We start from the raw sequence: 19646 nt of genomic DNA, 5'->3' as shown, positions 1-19646 counted from the left end.
CCGTCAACTTTGAAGCAACCTTATTTGCGCTATACAGTATAATGACTTCAGTTATATAGGTCATTCAGATTGTCTTCCCATATGTTGTAAGGATAGAATTGTGCCTGCCGTTATTAAGTCAATTAATATTTTTATTATGTGCAGACTTACATGTACCTGTTTCCGCTTGCTGAATGTGCCGGTCCATTTTTTCCCTCCTAAACGCACATTTGATTGGCTGATGACTTGAGCCCCCCGATATACAGTGGGGAGAACAAGTATTTGATTTTTCCCATTGGCAGTGTATCAAACACACACAATACATAATAGAGATATTAGGGATATTATGCGTTTTTTTTCCCAGCCAGCAGCAGCCACAGTAAGAAATGTAAAAAGACGTCAATGTTGCGGAAGTGGGGAATACACCACTAATTTTGCTAATGAAAATCCGACCTGCATCAGAGTTAGCATAACATCAAACTGTCTGAACTTGACCAGCAAAACTTAAATAGGAAGCTCCTTAGAGAGAAGTGTCCTCCTGTATGTGTTTTGTACTGTAACGTTAAGTTAACTGTGAGAAATGCAGTAAACCAAGGTTTACCCCCTTACCCCCAATTTTCATTTATTTCTATGTCGTCATAAAGCAGCTTACAAAGGAGCTTTCATTTTTTGTTGTAGTGTTTTACCTAAAGGACAGCTCCATTTTTATTTATTTTTGTTATTCCCTGACAAAGAATTTTTTTTTTTTTTGGTTATATTTAATTTCTTTATTTAGACAATGTTGAGTGGCCTTAAGACAAATGTTTATTTTCTTGAATTCCTGTATAGTTAAGAGGTGATTAACAAGCTTGTATTTATTGTGCATCATGTTAATATTATTTGTACATATTTGTACATTTGTACAAATAATGCCATTTAAATTTGTTCATAAAATCCAGACATTTTTCTGGAATAAAAATATATATATATATATATATATATATATTTTTTTTTTTTTTTTTTTAAACAAAGGTTTGAATTGAACGGTGCAGCCTGAACCAATACACACAAAAGTTAGAATCAGTCTATACAGATGTATTTTATATATAAATCAGCACTGCAACCTGTAAAAGCAACATTGTCAGTGTTGTCACAGATTACTTAAAAAAGTAATTTAATTACTGATTACACCTAAAAAAGTAATCTAGTTACTTTATTGATAACTTATCAGTTACTTTTTACCATTTTTTCTCCTTTTGCTGCCTCAACATAAAAATGACAGAAAAATTTCATCACGTGTAATTGAGTTTTTCAAATAAGGCTTAATCTTTGAGTTAGCGGAGGTTTAATTAGTCCTAGCTTAGCCATTCCGGAGCCCTAAAACTAACAAATAACTGACAAACTGCACGAAATTTGCTTAAATAAAGTCCAACGACTAATTAAATCCCCACTAACTCCAAGATTAAGCCTAATGTAAAAAATTCTGAACTTCCCCTTTGAAATAAAGAACTAGCCATTAAAATGTTGTCTATAAAAGCAATAAAACAACAAAAATTAATGAAATTAACAAAAATACTACAACGTAGTTTTCATATTGGGTCAAAATACTTTTTCGAACAGATCATGTTTTAGCACCTTGAGACTATTCTTTGATTTGTTTAGCCAAAACTCCACCAGAGGAGACAAGATGGATATTTAGAATTTCTTTAAACCTAAGCTTTCAAACGCTACCAACAACAACTTGAACAGTTGATTGAACTCCAACAGTATCAAGATGTGTATGTATATATATATATATATTCACACAGTAAACAAAGGTTTGGAGACACCTCAAAGGTGGATGCTTTGAGGAATGTAGAATACAAAACCTGTTTTCAGTTATTTCACTTTTTTTTGCCATTCCACATGTTCGTTCATAGTTTTTATGTCTTCAGTGAGAATTTACAATAGCAGTGAAGATATATAAAACGCAAAAATTATGATGTGTGTCCAAACTTTTGACTTTCGTTTCAGTCTTCAACATGCTTCTCCCCCCAGTCCCACAAATGTAAAACTCCGCCTACGATTACAAACTCTAACTATAAAATGTACATAATTACACATATTATAAAGGCTGGTTGCAAACTGTAGAAGCGCCGGCTGTCTTGTCAGCTGTCGGCTTTGTGTCGAGTTTTTTTCGCGACGCGTTGTGCTGTAATTCCAAGTGCTTCCTTGTTGAATTGGATGTCGAGTATACAGCAGTCGACAGTCTTTCTGAACCAGCGCGGTTTGCAACGCGCAGAGATATTTTTGTCATCTTTACTGGACGGATATGTGATGTAGTAATGTAATGGCTGTATCGCCAGTGAGCAAATGCAGCCGTTTGTTGTATCTCTCCGGCTCCTTTACTGTTAGCATCCTGATAGATAGCCACGCTCTGTGGCAGACGGCGCGCATACAGCATGGTAATACACGTGACCAGTTTTTTTCCGATGAGAAAGCGTGAGATGTGATGTCACTCCCAAACTCAAGAGCAGTATTTTCTATTCAAATGCTCTTTGTACATGACTACAGTATTCTTCATTCTACATACAGTATGAGGCAACAACAAAATAGTAACGCACAGACACTAAAGAAACTAACTTTAATCAGATTACTGGCTCGGAAAAATGAACGTGTTAGATTGCTCGTTACTGAAAGAAAGTAATCAGATTACAGTAACGCGTTACTGACAACACTGGACATTGTGCTTTTGGCCTCAACGGTTTATTTTCAGTATGCATTTATAGCCAATCAGAAAGGCTAAATATTTCACATACGAAATGTACGAAATACGAGACCAATCATACTGTAACAGCAACATGTACAGACTTTCTCTTCTCATATTTAAAAGGGAAATTAGCACCAGAGAACAAAAATGAAAAAGAATTTTCTGTAATAATTAGGAAAATCTAACCTGTGTCCTTTTTTTTCTTTTTGCAATCAATATTTGAATGCATAGGCTGGACACCGACACCGGTGAAGGTCTCTACATATTCAAGACCAGAGACGGAGAGCAGATATATCAAATGGTTCACTCTTCCACACTGGCAATTGCTGAGCAGCACAAGAACGTTCTGCTGGAGGTGGAGAAAAAAAACAGAGTGAGAACCCTTGCTATGACATATACACACTTACAATTCTTTATTCATCCTTATAAGTCTGCACCATCACTGATGGTTAAATCTAGGTTAAAGACCTACTTTTTTAGACAGGCTTTTTAAGGTTTTAATGTGTTTTACCTGTTTTATTTGCTGTAATGAGTTTTAGCGTGATGCATTGTTTTTTCCTCCTCAATTTTATTGTATTCTGCTGCCTTTGATGTATTATGTACTGTATTTTGCTTTGTTGCTTAGCACTTTGAGGAGCTCTCTGATTTTGTAAAAGGGCTATGTAAATAAATTTGAATTGAATTCGCCAACTTTAAATTCAAATATCTAAAATTGGCCAAAACAGTGGATTTAAGAGTTCCACTGTGGATAAAATTTGAGACAACAAGCTGGGGTACAATAATAATAGTGAGAGTCAAGAAACTGATGGTCCAAAATTTTCATGACAAACTATCAAAGTGTCATCTATGCCACATAGATAGTAATTTGGACCACGAAAGTCCATTTCCATGATTAGAATGTTGTGGGAAAAGTTCAATATTTTAGAGCAGACATGTCCAAAGTCCGGCCCGGGGGCCAAATGCGGCCCGGGGTCAAATTTCCTCCGGCCCCCAGCCTCTGTCATAAAATCAATAACTTCTGGCCCGCACACAGACTTAATAAATTGGTCAGCAGTATTGCTACCAGCATATGAAGTAGCTTACACACTAAATGCTGCTCCTCATTTACCCACTAAAAGGCAGCAGCACTCTCACATTACCCCGTGTGACCCTTTACTTCCAATTTCCTAAAATTGCGACAATCAACCAAAAAAAGAAAGTTGACTGCGACGGGCGACACTTCAAGGATAGGTGGAAATTGGATTATTTCTTCAGTAAAATACGCAACAACTGTGTCTGCCTCATTTGCAAAGAGACGGTCGCTGTTTTTAAAGACTTCAATGTGAGGCGATATTACCAAACAAGACATGCTGACATAACGACAAGATTACAGGGAATATACGCAGCGAGAAATTGAAGCAACTTGAAGCTAGTTTAATTTCACAGCAGCAGTATTTCGCAAGAGCCTGAGAGTCGAAAGAGAATGCCAAAAAGGATAGTTGCGAGATTGTTGAAATTATTAATTTAAAAAAATAATAAAGCAAATGTGACACACAGAATGGCTTGCTAAAATTTGCTTAAATATATTGTTCTATGTAGGAGACGTCAGCCAAGATCAGCCCTCCACATTTTTACCACACCAAATCTGGCCCCCTTTGCAAAAAGTTTGGACACCCCTGTTTTAGAGGGTACATTTCAGAAAGTATAACGTTATTTTACTTTACTTTCAGTTCAAATAAATTGTGGGAAACCACTTTTTTTTTCCGTCTCACTGTCTATGTTTGCATGGGGAAAAATTCTTAATCCGCTCAATTTTCGGATTAAAATTATGATCAGATGCACTGTTTTCATGTGCGCTACAAATATTGATCCGATGACGACTGGTTCATTCATCAGACCTTGTGATGTTGTAATTATAGTAAATATTCTCAGAAATTTAGCAGACTAAGGACAGCTTAATAATAAACAGGCACACACAAAAATTTGCATGCACACACAAATACAACACTAGAGACACACCCATTGTGGGATTTATAAACACATTTGGCAAGAAACACAAATTTTCAAAGCACACACATCTGACATGACACACACACACTAATTAAATGTGTGTGTGAATTTTTATACGCATGTTTTACCATGCTTTTTAATCCACACTCACGAGTGTGAGGATCTTTTTAAGACTCATTTCAGGCTGTCGAGAAACATGCATTTTTTTCTATAAGGAGCCAGTCTCCAGCCAATCAGATGTCGCCCTCTTTTACAGCCAATCACATGGGTTGGGGTGTTGTGTCACGTCACTGCTGTGAACCCTCCAACAGGAGAAATGGCGTCTGGCAGCTTATCTCATTTGAGAATGAAATATAAATTGATGAGTTGAGTAGTTCAGACCATTTTACTCAGAGTTAAATCTGGCACAATACTTTTATGTGTGTAGTGCTCCCGTGAATGTGTTTTGTTCTTTTACTTCCAGCTGATGTTTCAAGGCTCAGAAGCGAACACCTACCCAACCACCCCTAAAGCCATTCTGCCCAGATCAGCCTACTGGCACCATATTATGGGAAGCCAGTTTGACACGGATTCTGGTAGGGTGCCCACTAACATTTAAGCATCCTTCTATCCATCGACTGTAAACATTTCCATAATTCGTCAACTGTATGTCATGACTCAGCCATATTTCCAGCCAATCACCGGGTTGACACATTGAGAGAACACGTGACACAACACTCGCACTCTATCTTCAATGAATCATCAATAATTCACCATCAGTTATTCATCCTTCACACAGCCGCTGGAAACAGAAATGTCAGTCAGTCCAACTTCAGGCAACCGGTAGATCAGGATTTTACGACACTGTGCGTTGATCCTCATGGGAAATGCAGTCTTCCTTAAAGCAAAACACTTTTGTCCACCTGCCAAAACTGAAAGTCCCTTAGTTTTGCTTTAAGTTTTTTTTTTAAAGGACTGAAAAAAGTCACTTAGGCTATATTGCCGGGGTCCTCAATTAGCAGACCGCGGTCCACAACCGGACCACGGCACACCTCTCTGCGGACCCACGGACAAACGAAAAAACGGGGAAAAATACCCCAAACTTTTTTTCAACATTCATCATTTGTATGAATCGCCGATCTATCGCTATGCGCTACTATTCTATCGCTAAATTCTGTTTCATTTTTAGTCAAATATCTTCCATGTTCTCACTTCTGTTGTCATCTCTTTGACAACGATGCGCTGATTGGCTGGAAGAGCCTTGGCAGAAAAGGAGGAAATGACAAAAAAAATCAGATCTCACTCTCAGATTTATTGCCACAAGACGCACTGAGGTTGATGATGTGAGTAAACAGCTTTGTGACCCCAAAATGCCATTTCTCTCATTGAGCAGTCTTTTACAGTTAAAGTCACTGTCAATGTCATGCATTAATGTTTCAGCTATTAATGTTTCATCATATTGCATGTATTAATGTTGCAGCTATTAATGTTTCAGCATATTGCATCACACTCATGCATCACAAGGGTTTTGTCACATGTACTGTGTACACGTTATTATGTCACAAAGAACAACTGAGAAGACTATATAAGCCTTGAACAGACAACATTCAGTGTCAGGTCGTCAGCGCGACTCAGCATATGTTTGCATGCCAACTGGCCATTACCGCTTGACCTGATTGTCTCCTTTGCCTGTCAAAATACATAAAATCCTGTGTCTGCGATACGCAACTGGGTCCTCCGTCTCGTACATGACAGTAAGACCTGACCAGAATGGAACCAGCGTATCAACCCTCTGTCCTGGACCGTCTTGACCAAACGGAAGAGGAGGTCGCCCGGATGTCTGGTGACATCGCATCGTTAATCCAGATCGGCAACAAACACCAGCAACAGCAAGAACAACTGACTCAGGTGATCCAAACTCTCACCAACCTGGCAACTCCATCGTCACCACAATCCAATGGTCTGGTTCCAGAAGCCCCAGTTCCGGCGAACCCAGCCTTGGCTATTGACGCTCCCGAGCCCAAGATTGGAAACCCCGAACGCTTTAACGGCGACCCAACTCAGGTATGAGCCTTTCTGACAAGTTGCAAAGTCCAATTTTCCCTGCAACCCCGGACCTTTTCAACCGAAGGGGCCAAAGTTGGATACGTCATCACCCACTTGACTGGTCGGGCTCGGCTTTGGGGAACAGCGAAATTTGAGAGGCAAACACGAGCTTGTAATAACTTCAATGCCTTTGCCGATGAAATGATCAAAGTGTTTGACCCGTGCTTTTCTAACTCTGAGACATCCCGCGCCCTTATGACCATCCGTCAAGGCAATCAGTCAGTGTCGGAGTATTCGATTGAATTCCGAACTCTGGTGAGGCGCAGCGACTGGAACATGGAAGCCGTGATCGGCGCATTCTATCACAGCCTGGCGGACTACATCAAAGATGAGCTCGTCTTCTATGATCTACCCAGCACCCTTGATGAAGCCATTGCCCTTGTAACCTGCACTGACTGTCGGATTAAGACCCGCCGGCGAGAGAGGGGACATCGGAACGCACCCTCTGCCTCTCAGCCTTTTCCAGTTGTTACTCCAACTCATTTAAACCAGCCTGTGCCCATGGAGATCGGCCGTGCTGCCCTAACTCCTGAAGAGCGCCAGCGACGTTTCATCTCTAATCTGTGCCTGTTCTGCGGGGGTGAAGGTCATCGAATCGCAACCTGCCCAGCAAAAGCCAGAGCTCACCAGACGTCGGGGAGATTCGGGTGAGCTCAACGTGTCTTCAGTCTCCCCCCATTCGTAAACCCTTGCTCCAGATTCGCCTCCTGCTGACTGACACCACCCATACCTTGACCGCTCTCATCGACTCTGGAGCGGAGGCCGACATCATGGATGTGGATCTGGCCCAGCAGCTCGGCATTCGGCGTCACCAACTTTCCCCATCTGTTCCTGCCCAAGCTCTGGATGGACATCTACTCGGCACAGTGACCCACATCTCAGCCCCGGTGACCATGCTTCTGTCCGGAAACCACCACGAGTCCATTCAGTTCCATCTGCTTCGCTCACCAGGTCAGTCTCTCATCCTTGGTTATCCGAGGCTGCGTGAGCATAACCCTAACATAGATTGGGAATCTGGAGTGGTACGAGAATGGGGCAGGAGATGCCACCAGACCTGCCTAAAGGAGGCGGTCATACCCATCAACCCTGAACCTGTCAGTCCTGTTAACCATGAACCTGTCAGTCCTGTTTCAGATATCTCCAACGCGCCTGCCTGCTATCATGGACTCCATGAGGTCTTTAACAAAACCAAGTCCACTTCACTACCCCCTCACCGACCATATGACTGCGCCATACACCTCCTGCCCGGTGCCACCAAAGAGCCGTCTGTATTCCTTATCTGCACCAGAAAGAAGCGCCATGGAGAAGTACATTAATGAATAACTAGCTGCCGGGTTAATCCATCCATTGTCCTGCTGGAGCTGGATTCTTCTTTGTACCGAATAAGGATGGCTCTCTCCGCCCATGCATAGATTACCATGGACTCAATGACATAACCATCAAGAACCACTACCCCCTGCCACTCATGTCATCTGCTTTTGAACTTCTCCAAGGTGCCACTGCGTTCACTAAACTGGATTTGAGGAGCGCTTATCATCTGGTTCGAATGAAAGAAGGCGATGAGTGGAAGATGGCATTCAACACGCCCTCAGTACACAATGAGTACTTAGTCATGCCCTTTGGCTTAACCAATGCCCCTGCAGTATTTCAGGCCCTGGTAAATGATATCCTTCGAGACATGCTCAATATCTTTGTGTTTATGTATTTAGATGACAACTCATATTTTCCAAAACCATGTCTGACCATATTAATCATGTCCAGCATGTTCTGCGCTGTCTCCTGGAAAACTCCGTTTGTCAAAGCAGAGAAATGTGAATTCCACACCAGGTTGGTATCATTTCTGGGACAGATAGTGGCAGAGGGAAGGGTTCAGATGGACCCTGCAAAAGTGACGGCAGTTACATCCTGGCCCGTACCGGAGAACCGCAAAAAACTGCAACAATTCCTGGGCTTTGCCAACTTCTACAGACGATTCATCCGGAATTACAGCACAGTGGCATCTCCCCTCATTGCACTTACCAGCACAAAGGTTCCGTTCAGGTGGACTCCAGCAGCCGACAAGGCCTTCGAGACACTTAAGGCACGCTTCACTTCTGCCTCAATCCTCCTAATGCACGACCCAGAGCCACAATTTGTGGTAGAGGTGGATGCGTCCGACGTGGGGGTCGGGGCAGTGCTTTCACAGCGCGCAGCATCGGACGACAAGCTACATCCGTGCGCCTTCTACTCTCGCCGACTGTCCTCGGCAGAGCGGAATTATGACATTGGGAATCGCGAGCTGAGGGCTGTGAAACTCGCTCTGGAAGAATGGCGACATTGGCTTGAAGGATCAGCCGTTCCGTTTCTGGTGTGGACCGAACACAAGAACCTTGAATACATTAGAAAAGCTCGGCGGTTGAACCCACAGCAGGCCCAGTGGTCCCTATTCTTCACACGTTTCGATTTCACCCTCTCTTACTGCCCTGGTTCCCGGAATGCAAAGCCCGATGCCCTCTCTTGAGTATTCCAGAATGATGAAGCACTAGTGGAGGATTTTGTGCCCATTCTCCCAGATTCCTGCCTAGTTTCCCTTCCCAGCTCTGCAACCGGCCTGTCTCCCTTTCACACTGTCTTCGGCTATCAACCGCCCCTGTTTGCCAGCCAAGAGGGAGACGCTTCCTACCCTTCCGCCCAAGCCTGCGTACGGCGATGTCGCCGAATCTGGTCTCAAGCCCGTACCGCTCTTTTAAAGTCTGTTTCTGGTTATGCCATCAGAGCAAACCGACGACGGACTGCAGCCCCTGCATACCAAGTGGGCCAGAAGGTATGGCTTTCTTCCCGGGATCTGCCACTCCAGGTGGAATCACATTAACTGGCACCCAGGTTCGTTGGTCCGTTTCCCATCAAGAAGATCATCAGCCCATCAGCTATCCGACTCAAACTACCCAGGTCTATGAAGGTTCACCCAACCTTCCATGTCTCCAAACTAAAGCCAGTCCATGAGAGCCTCCTGGTCCCCAATGCAGCACCACCTCCCCCTCCTCGCCTGGTGGACGGGGGTCCTGTCTACACAGTTCGCCACCTGCTCAAGTCACGCTGCCAGGGCAGGGGCCTCCAATATCTGGTGGACTGGGAAGGATATGGTCCTGAGGAGAGGATGTGGGTTCCAATTGAGCAGATTGTAGATTGGACCCTCATATCAGACCTCCACCGACTCCATCCGGACCAACCGTCTGTCCGGCGGGATCGACCTAGAGCGGCTTGCTCTCAGCCCATGCCTACATCTGACTCTGAACCCGACCCTGTGCTATCGGTAGTTGATTCTTCCACTGGCGAGGAGGAGATTGAGCCAATGCCCTCGAGGGATGAGGCCATGGACTCGGATAGGTCGGTGGATTAGTAGCCCTTGGTGTGCTCAATCCTTGGGACTTCTGGAGCCGTCCCTTGAGGGGGGGGGTTCTGTCATGTATTAATGTTTCAGCTGTTAATGTTTCATCATATTGCATATTAATGTTGCAGCTATTAATGTTTCAGCATATTGCATCACACTCATGCATCACAAGGCTTTCCTCACATGAACTGTGTACCCTTTATTATGTCACAAAGAACAACTGAGAACACTATATAAGCCTCGAAAAGACAACATTCTGTGTCAGGTCATCAGCGATTCAGCATATGTTTGCATGCCAACTAGCCATTACCTCATGACCGGATTGTTTCCTTTGCCTGTCAGAATCAATAAAATCCTGTGTCTGCGATACCCAACTGGTTCCTCCATCTCGTACATGACAGTCAATAATTGTTATGTTTACACCTTCATGACAGAGCTTGTCATTTATGTTCTGAACAAGTGAACATGTACTGAACTACTTGCACGTTTTCTTTTTTGTCCAGCAGTGTTTTACAGTTACAAAATGTACTGTCAATACTATTGTTTGCACCTTAAAGACAGATCTAGTCAATTATTTAGTGTACAGGTGTAAACATTGTACTTGCATGTTTTGTATTTTTATTTGAAGTAAAAACAATTGTTTTGTTAATTTATTTTCATTTAATCAGAATGTACATTGTATTTTTGTTTGGTGAAGGGAAGTGATATTTAATAAAGGGTATTAACATTTAAAAAGAATGGAACAGTAAAAATGCATTTGCTATAAGAAAGTTGAGACTGTTTCTGTAAGCAGGTGGGGCCGATAACATATCGCTTCGGACCAGTGATTGACACTTGAGGAGTGAAGGCATCAAAAGACAACATGCCATCTGGAGTTGGCCCACCTCGGAGAGGTCTAAAGAAGAAGGGAGCAAAGGGCACATTTCCGAGGACCAGAGGATTCTGGTCCTCAGAAATGTGCCCTTTGCTCCCTAGGTGTAGGGGCACCTATTCTGGCGAAGCCAACAGCTGACATCGAGAATAACCATCTCCCCATTTGGCATCAAGGGACAGGAATTCCATGGACATTCAACCAATCACATGAACTCACATCCTCAGTTGTTCATCTATAAAATACCGGGCAAGCCGGAAAGACTTGGTCAGTCTACGCCGATCGTTTTTGGGCTAGGATCAGGAGTAGTTCACTGACCCAGCATGCTGCTTAGACTCCTCTGTCAAAAAAACTTAATAATAAATAAATTGTTGACTTTGAACATGTCGTTATTGGAGTCCTTCAACAAAAACGAACACGAATGGAACCTTGAGGATTAATCATTTAACAGGTAATTTAAAACACAGGTTCCTTTATTGGTCAAAAGAAAACCATCTTTACCACCTTCGACCTGCCATGTACTTGACCGACATTAGTAAATGGACCCATGCTTGTATGAAAAAAATTATTGTGGACCATCAAGATTTGTAATGGAGGACCCCTGCCCGAGACCCTCGAGGTGAGAGCATGAGGGAGCATACAGTGCCTTGCAAAAGTATTCGGCCCCCTTGAATCTTGCAACCTTTTGCCACATTTCAGGCTTCAAACATAAAGATATGAAATTTAATTTTTTTGTCAAGAATCAACAACAAGTGGGACACAATCGTGAAGTGGAACAACATTTATTGGATAATTTAAACTTTTTTAACAAATAAAAAACTGAAAAGTGGGGCGTGCAATATTATTCGGCCCCTTTACTTTCAGTGCAGCAAACTCACTCCAGAAGTTCAGTGAGGATCTCTGAATGATCCAATGTTGTCCTAAATGACCGATGATGATAAATAGAATCCACTTGTGTGTAATCAAGTCTCCGTATAAATGCACCTGCTCTGTGATAGTCTCAGGGTTCTGTTTAAAGTGCAGAGAGCATTATGAAAACCAAGGAACACACCAGGCAGGTCCGAGATACTGTTGTGGAGAAGTTTAAAGCCGGATTTGGATACAAAAAGATTTCCCAAGCTTTACACATCTCAAGGAGCACTGTGCAAGCCATCATATTGAAATGGAAGGAGCATCAGACCACTGCAAATCTACCAAGACCCAGCCGTCCTTCCAAACTTTCTTCTCAAACAAGGAGAAAACTGATCAGAGATGCAGCCAAGAGGCCCATGATCACTCTGGATGAACTGCAGAGATCTACAGCTGAGGTGGGAGAGTCTGTCCATAGGTCAACAATCAGTCGTACACTGCACAAATCTGGCCTTTATGGAAGAGTGGCAAGAAGAAAGCCATTTCTCAAAGATATCCATAAAAAGTCTCGTTTAAAGTTTGCCACAAGCCACCTGGGAGACACACCAAACATGTGGAAGAAGGTGCTCTGGTCAGATGAAACCAAAATTGAACTTTTTGGCCACAATGCAAAACCATATGTTTGGCGTAAAAGCAACACAGCTCATCACCCTGAACACACCATCCCCACTGTCAAACATGGTGGTGGCAGCATCATGGTTTGGGCCTGCTTTTCTTCAGCAGGGACAGGGAAGATGGTTAAAATTGACGGGAAGATGGATGCAGCCAAATACAGGAACATTCTGGAAGAAAACCTGTTGGTATCTGCACAAGACCTGAGACTGGGACGGAGATTTATCTTCCAACAGGACAATGATCCAAAACATAAAGCCAAATCTACAATGGAATGGTTAAAAAATAAACGTATCCAGGTGTTAGAATGGCCAAGTCAAAGTCCAGACCTGAATCCAATCGGGAATCTGTGGAAAGAGCTGAAGACTGCTGTTCACAAACACTCTCCATCCAACCTCACTGAGCTCGAGCTGTTTTGCAAGGAAGAATGGGCAAGAATGTCAGTCTCTCGATGTGCAAAACTGATAGAAACATACCCCAAGCGACTTGCAGCTGTAATTGGAGCAAAAGGTGGCGCTACAAAGTATTAACGCAAGGGGCCGAATAATATTGCACGCCCCACTTTTCAGTTTTTTATTTGTTAAAAAAGTTTAAATTATCCAATAAATTTTGTTCCACTTCACGATTGTGTCCCACTTGTTGTTGATTCTTGACAAAAAATTAAAATGTTATATCTTTATGGTTGAAGCCTGAAATGTGGCGAAAGGTTGCAAGGTTCAAGGGGGCCGAATACTTTTGCAAGGCACTGTAGTTAAAGACAGCATGATTTTAACAAGATATTAACACATAGTTCCTTTTTTTGATCCAAAATCTCCATGTAGCATGTATCACCGACTGTAGCGTGTACCACCGACTGTCAAGACACATCTGTCAGTGGACACAACCAGAATTTGGGGGGAATTTATGGGTGAAACGTGGTAATATAACAAGGGTCGCGATGCAGAAATCGCAGACATCAAGGAATGGTCAACATTGTACTTGCATTTTTTTTTAAGTCAAAAAAACGTTTTGTTATTTTTATTTAATCAGAATGTAGATTGTATTTTTGTTTGGTCAAAAGAAAACCTTTACCACCTTCGACCTGCCTTGTACTTGACCGACATTAATAAATGGACCCCTGCTTGTGTGAAAAAAATAATTGTGGACCTTCAAGATTTGTATTTGAGGACCCCTGCTATATAAAGGCCTTAGAATAAGTGTAAACTTTAGAATAGCTGTGTTTTAAATCAACTGTCAACACACTAATCCTCAAGGTTCCATGCGTGTTTGTTTTCGTAAAACAACTTAAATAACGACAACATATTAATAGCCAAACAGTTTATTTCCCTAAGTCTCTGTTCTAATTCCAGTGTTGGGAAAGTTCATTTTCTACTTGAACTAGTTCAAATTGCAGTTAAAAAATTTTAAAAGAACTTCAATTCATAATTCCAAATTTTAAACTAAAGTTAATAGTTTAAAAAAGTTCTGTTCTTACTTCACGCCAATAATTTTTGCAAGCTTGTATTGACAGTCGATATAGAACCAAAGAAAGCAATTATTTTATCCACTTTAATACTGAAACGGTGTCAGATTCACCTTCATATTGTTAGGGTTGCTTGAGCAAGAGGGGATCCCAGAGCAGACACACAGGGGTGAGATGAGTAATCTTTTATTAGCGATCACAAGAATGTGGCGGGGGTGGACGACTTGGCTCGGGGTAGTTGAGCTGGCGTAAGACGAGGAGGCTCTGAAGGAAGGCAGGCGTGGAATCCGACGAGGGGCACGCAGAAAACAGGACCTGGGAGGAGAGCAAGGTAGTCGTAAGCCAGTGATCAAAGATATCATATAGGAATGCGAGATACAACTGACGTGGGTAACAGACGAGTTTAACGGGCGACGAGGTGACAGCATCCACTGGCTTTTATGGATGGCCGATTGGCATTGCCAGCACCTGTGGCCGCTCTATCCATCTGTCGTCCAACCTGCAATCAATAAAAACATGCACGCCTGCCGGAGGTGGCCCAGGTCACAGGAGGGAGGGGCAGAGGCCCTAGCACATATTCAATTTCAAATCCGCGGCGGTACTGATCTGTTCGTAAAACTCGCCTCAATGTTGGCGCTGGGCCGTGTTCTGTCTGTACCCCATCAGAAATGGTAACTTTGCGGTACTTGCAAACGGCCGCGAATGCAGCGATTCCAAAGTAAACACCAAAAATTTTCTATAAAGAAAAGAATATGTACCTCCATTTTGTCATGGACACACATGAGGAAAGTTCTCCTAATACAAATCCTACCATGTGGCTACGCTCAACTCGACTGCACATCTCACAAACACTAGAATGAGCGCATTCACAGTAACGTTCTTGAGACAGTGTTATGATGCGTTCAATACACTTTTACCCAAAACATGAACGTGTTCATGAACGCGTTCATGCATAACACTAATTCTCAGTGTGCTGGGTCAAGCTACACCTCAGGCAAGATCTTATAGATTGACTGAGAATGTCTAAATTTTAAACCAGATCATAGAAATTAGAAACTGAAGAGGGTCTAGTTTTCTTCTTATTGGTCATGAGTCCATTAAGTTCCTGGTTATTGCCAGACTGATGGGAAGAATGTTTAGACATCTGCTGTCAGCCGACACAATGGATGGACACCCTCTTTCGTCTCCACCATCTTCCCTGGCTGGCTAGCTGGCTGTAGTTGTTTTTTATCCCCCTTTTGGCCTCTGTCGGCAGTCCAAAGGTGTATTTTATCAAAAGAAACTGTCTAAATGTTCTTGTAGCAGATCCATCTTACTGTTATTGCTCCTTTTAAACGTTACTTCTGGTTGTTAACTGTTACTTCCCTTTATTGTCCTCAGCAGTGACCACTGTCCCTGAAGGTTTAATTTAGTAATGTGCCATGACTGATGGTTTGGGACTGTAAAAGTTCCAATTTCATGTTGTTGTTTTTTTTTTTTTTGTCTCTTGCAGCTGCTATTTCTTCTGTAAAAAAACAAAAAACAAAACAAAAAAAACTTTTGTGCTTTGTTTTAGGCAATGCTTCAGAAGAGCTGTTGCTGTCAACTTGTTTCCCTGCTGAAGGTGGTGCTTCTCTGTCCTCTGAAAACATTCCTGCACAGTCCCAACCTGATATTAACTTAGGTTTCAAAAGACTCCATACTATCTTTCCAGGACAGTAACACATTCACACACTACAGTGACTGTGATTAAATCTGCTCAAATCATAATACTGCAAGTTGGTTCATCATCTTTTTTGAAGTTCAATAGTTGTGGTTATCTCACAATTCAGGAGAAATTTCATGTCTGGTAAATTTGTAAAATCAGTTAAAAAAAAAGAAAAATTGGGGAAAAAGAGTGTTGATGAGTACTCGATGAAAAACGTATTCGTGTTCGTTCATTTATAAAATGTGCAGTGGTGTAAGTGGGCCCGACCGTTCTGGAACGCCATTCTGGTATAAAATTCGGGGACAGAACGGTGGTTCAAACCTGAAAATAAGACGGCAACTGTCAAACCTCCATGTTAGAAATAAAACTGCCTCCTGCCACACACACATACAGTGGGGCAAATAAGTATTTAGTCAACCACTAATTGTGCGAGTTCTCCCACTTGAAAATATTAGAGAGGCCTGTAATTATGAACATGTGTAAACCTCAACCATGAGAGACAGAATGGGGGGGAAAAAAACAGAAAATCACATTGTTTGATTTTTAAAGAATTTATTTGCAAATCACGGTGGAAAATAAGTATTTGGTCAATACCAAAAGTTAATCTCAATACTTTGTTATGTACCCTTTGTTGGCAATAACGGAGGCCAAACGTTTTCTGTAACTCTTCACAAGCTTTTCACACACTGTTGCGGGTATTTTGGCCCATTCCTCCATGCAGATCTCCTCTACAGCAGTGATGTTTTGGGGCTGTCGTTGGGCAACACAGACTTTCAACTCCCTCCTCACCCCGTGGTGTCAAAATGATAACAAGAACGGTGAGCAAAAATGCCAGAACCACACGGGGGGACCTAGTGAATGACCTACAGAGAGCTGGGACACAGTAACAAAGGCTACTATCAGTAACACAATGCGCCGCCAGGGACTCAAATCCTGCACTGCCAGACGTGTCCCCCTGCTGAAGAAAGTACACGTCTAGGCCCGCCGGCGGTTCGCTAAAGAGCATTTGGATGATCCAGAAGAGGACTGGGAGAATGTTATGGTCAGATGAAACCAAAATAGAACTTTTTGGTAGAAACACAGGTTCGCCGGTTTGGAGGAGAAAGAATACTCAATTGCACCATACCCACTATGAAGCATGGGGGTGGAAACATGCTTTAGGGCTGTTTTTCTGCAAAGAGACCAGGACGACTGATCTGTGTAAAGGAAAAAATGAAAGGGGCCATGTATCGAGAGATTTTGAGTGAAAATCTCCATCCATCAGCAAGGGCATTGAAGATGAGACGTGGCTGGGTCTTTCAGCATGACAATGATCCCAAACACACAGCCAGGGCAACAAAGGAGTGGCTTCGTAAGAAGCATTTCAAGGTCCTAGAGTGGCCTAGCCAGTCTCCAGATCTCAACCCCATAGAAAATCTGTGGAGGGAGTTGAAAGTCCGTGTTGCCCAACGACAGCCCTAAAACATCACTGCTCTAGAGGAGATCTGCATGGAGGAATGGGACAAAATACCAGCAACAGTGAGTGAAAAGCTTGTGAAGAGTTATAGAAAACATTTGGCCTCCGTTATTGCCAACAAAGGGTACATAACAAAGTATTGAGATGAACTTTTGGTATTGACCAAATACTTATTTTCCACCATGTTTTGCAAATAAATTCTTTAAAAATCAAACATTGTGATTTTCTGTTTTTTTTCTCACATTCTGTCTCTCATGGTTGAGGTTTACCCATTTTGACAATTACAGGCCTCTGTAATATTTTCAAGTGGGAGAACTCGCACAATTAGTGGTTGACTAAATATTTATTGGCCCCACTGTACAAGAAGAAAGCAATCTACTAACATCAAACTTTACATACACAAGTGTTAACAACAAGCCTAATAAAGTGCTTGTGTAGCCTCATCCGTTTCAACCGATAATTATAGTTTATTTACTTCACGGAGTTCTGCCGAGCGGTTTCATTGTATGAGTCTGACAAGTCGCGTCGATGTGCTGAGTTGTCCAATCAGTTGGCTGACATACTGACATGTGATCAGCAAATACACGTTTTTTTTTCTGGAACAACAAAAAAAAAGAAAAAAAGGACCAACCTAAAAGGTTGTAGTGACAGGTAACGAACAACTTGAATTAATGCAATTAAAAAAGGATAATGAAATTGAAAATCAATCAGATCTTTCAGAAAAAGAGCTGAGGCTTATTTTATTTTATTTGCTCTGTTGGGGAGGTTAAGAACATTTTCCATGTTAATGTGCATATTCGGACTTATTTTTGTTAGTTATGTTCGGTTACTTATTTATTTCCTGAAAATTTAACCCCTTCAGACCTGCATTTTTTTCTGCTGGGCAAAAAAAAAAAAAAATCTGTGCTGATTTTTACTCTACTCAAACACCAGAACAAAGTGCAATTTTTTTGGTCAGGGATATTTCATGCTTTTACGGGTTATTTTTAATGTTATTGTTATGTGTTTTTAATGAGAAATAAGCACCTTACTTTATCCTTTTTGAAGTTGCGTTTGGTCAGCCGTTTTCAAAGAGCCAAAAATAGCAAAGAGGACGTGCCAAACCTCATGATTTCATTTGGATGGGTAAAGTTTCATCCAATCATCTCACAGAAGTGGCAATAGCAACTAAATTCAATGTATTTATTGGTTTAGAGATGTGAACGTGTGTTGTCCTTCAACAGCATGCTTAGGTCTGAAGGGGTTAAAAAAGTGGATGTTTGCATTACCTTTAAAATATATTTCATTTCAATGTGCATAGTGAAAGAGTAATTTCTACTTATTTTTGTTAAATTTTAAAAATGTGAGTCACATACAGTACATTCAAAAAATAAGTCAATATTGACATTATTTTCAATTTTAATGTACATCCTATGTTCTTACATTATGTTCTAAAGTAGTACAAGCTGAGGTTTTGCATTAAGATGTGAGGAAGTGAGAAAAAATAAAATTAGGAGATGGCGGTTAGTCTTTTTATTCACTGGTATTTTGCATATCATTGAAAAAATAACATTTTGAACGAAAAATAGTTTCTCATACATGTCTCGTTACATGCATTAAACCTGTTTTGTTTTATTGTGTGTTATCGGTATAACTGGGCCAAAAGTAGTTTTATTTGCATTACCCCCCCCCCCCTTCTTTTTTATTTAAATCATTGTCTGATTAAATATGATCTTCTATTCGATATATAGTTAAAATTTTTTAAATATTAAATATTTCAAATATATTCTTTTTCCCTTTTTTTGCACAACGACCCCCCCCCCCCCACCCCCGTCTTAGCAGAGAATGGTTTGACCCCGCCCTGGCGCACTCAAGGATACACTATGTACGTGCTGTGCCCTGAAGTGGGAAATTAAAATCTATTGTTATAAACTCTCGTCGTCATAAATTGGGTGCGCAGAAAAGAAAACAAGAGATGAAAATCATAGAGGCGAATGAGAAAAAATGATGAAGTTTTTAAAAGGGGGACAAGAAGCCAGAGAATTAGGGCTAGAGTTGGCTGTGGACGGTGTTGTCGGTAAGTGAACAACAGTCTCTAAGTAAACAATGAACGTTTACATTCGCGATCACCATGACCAAAGCCCGATTCAAGGATATAGGGAGCTTTTAAGTGACCATCGTTGTTGACTTGATCACTAAGCCCTGAAAGGGGCGATCTCGTCAAATTCATTTCAGCTGTTTAGAGAAATGGAACAGCCCTTAGCTTCAATTCAAACATTTTTGCATCGCCTGTCTGCCTCGCCTCCGTGCTTTCCCTGCATTTGGGTCCACACCGCCCATAGGCGGTGAAGACAGTATGCATCTTGCCTAATGCAGTCTTCTGATATGCTTGCAAGCATGACCAAAAACGGAAATGTTGGCTGCGTTTCAATCGAGGTTTAAATGAGCCCTCGCTCACTTGCCCTAGCCACCGCCCCCTGGGGGAATCCCCGCCGCCATCTTAAGGGCCATTCCAATTC

The 19646-nt window shown here is 41.9% G+C and overlaps 1 protein-coding gene across 1 annotated transcript in view; it reads left to right on the top strand.

Annotated features, from left to right (window-relative positions):
• The window catches only part of LOC130922677 (docking protein 4-like), an 86219-nt gene extending 70235 nt beyond the window's left edge, over positions 1–15984 (top strand). The window contains exons 7-9 of the mRNA XM_057847592.1: positions 2939–3080; positions 5160–5271; positions 15561–15984. Of these exons, the coding sequence (XP_057703575.1) occupies positions 2939–3080; positions 5160–5271; positions 15561–15706 (400 nt within the window). The 3' untranslated portion in view covers positions 15707–15984. The remainder of the gene's footprint in view (positions 1–2938; positions 3081–5159; positions 5272–15560) is intronic.
• Positions 15985–19646: the final 3662 nt, after the last annotated feature.

Source organism: Corythoichthys intestinalis, chromosome 1 (genome assembly GCF_030265065.1).
Source record: "Corythoichthys intestinalis isolate RoL2023-P3 chromosome 1, ASM3026506v1, whole genome shotgun sequence".
Classification (NCBI taxonomy): Eukaryota; Metazoa; Chordata; class Actinopteri; order Syngnathiformes; family Syngnathidae; genus Corythoichthys; species Corythoichthys intestinalis.
Note: the sequence above shows the minus strand (reverse complement) of the source record. Positions and strands in the feature narration are given on the sequence as shown.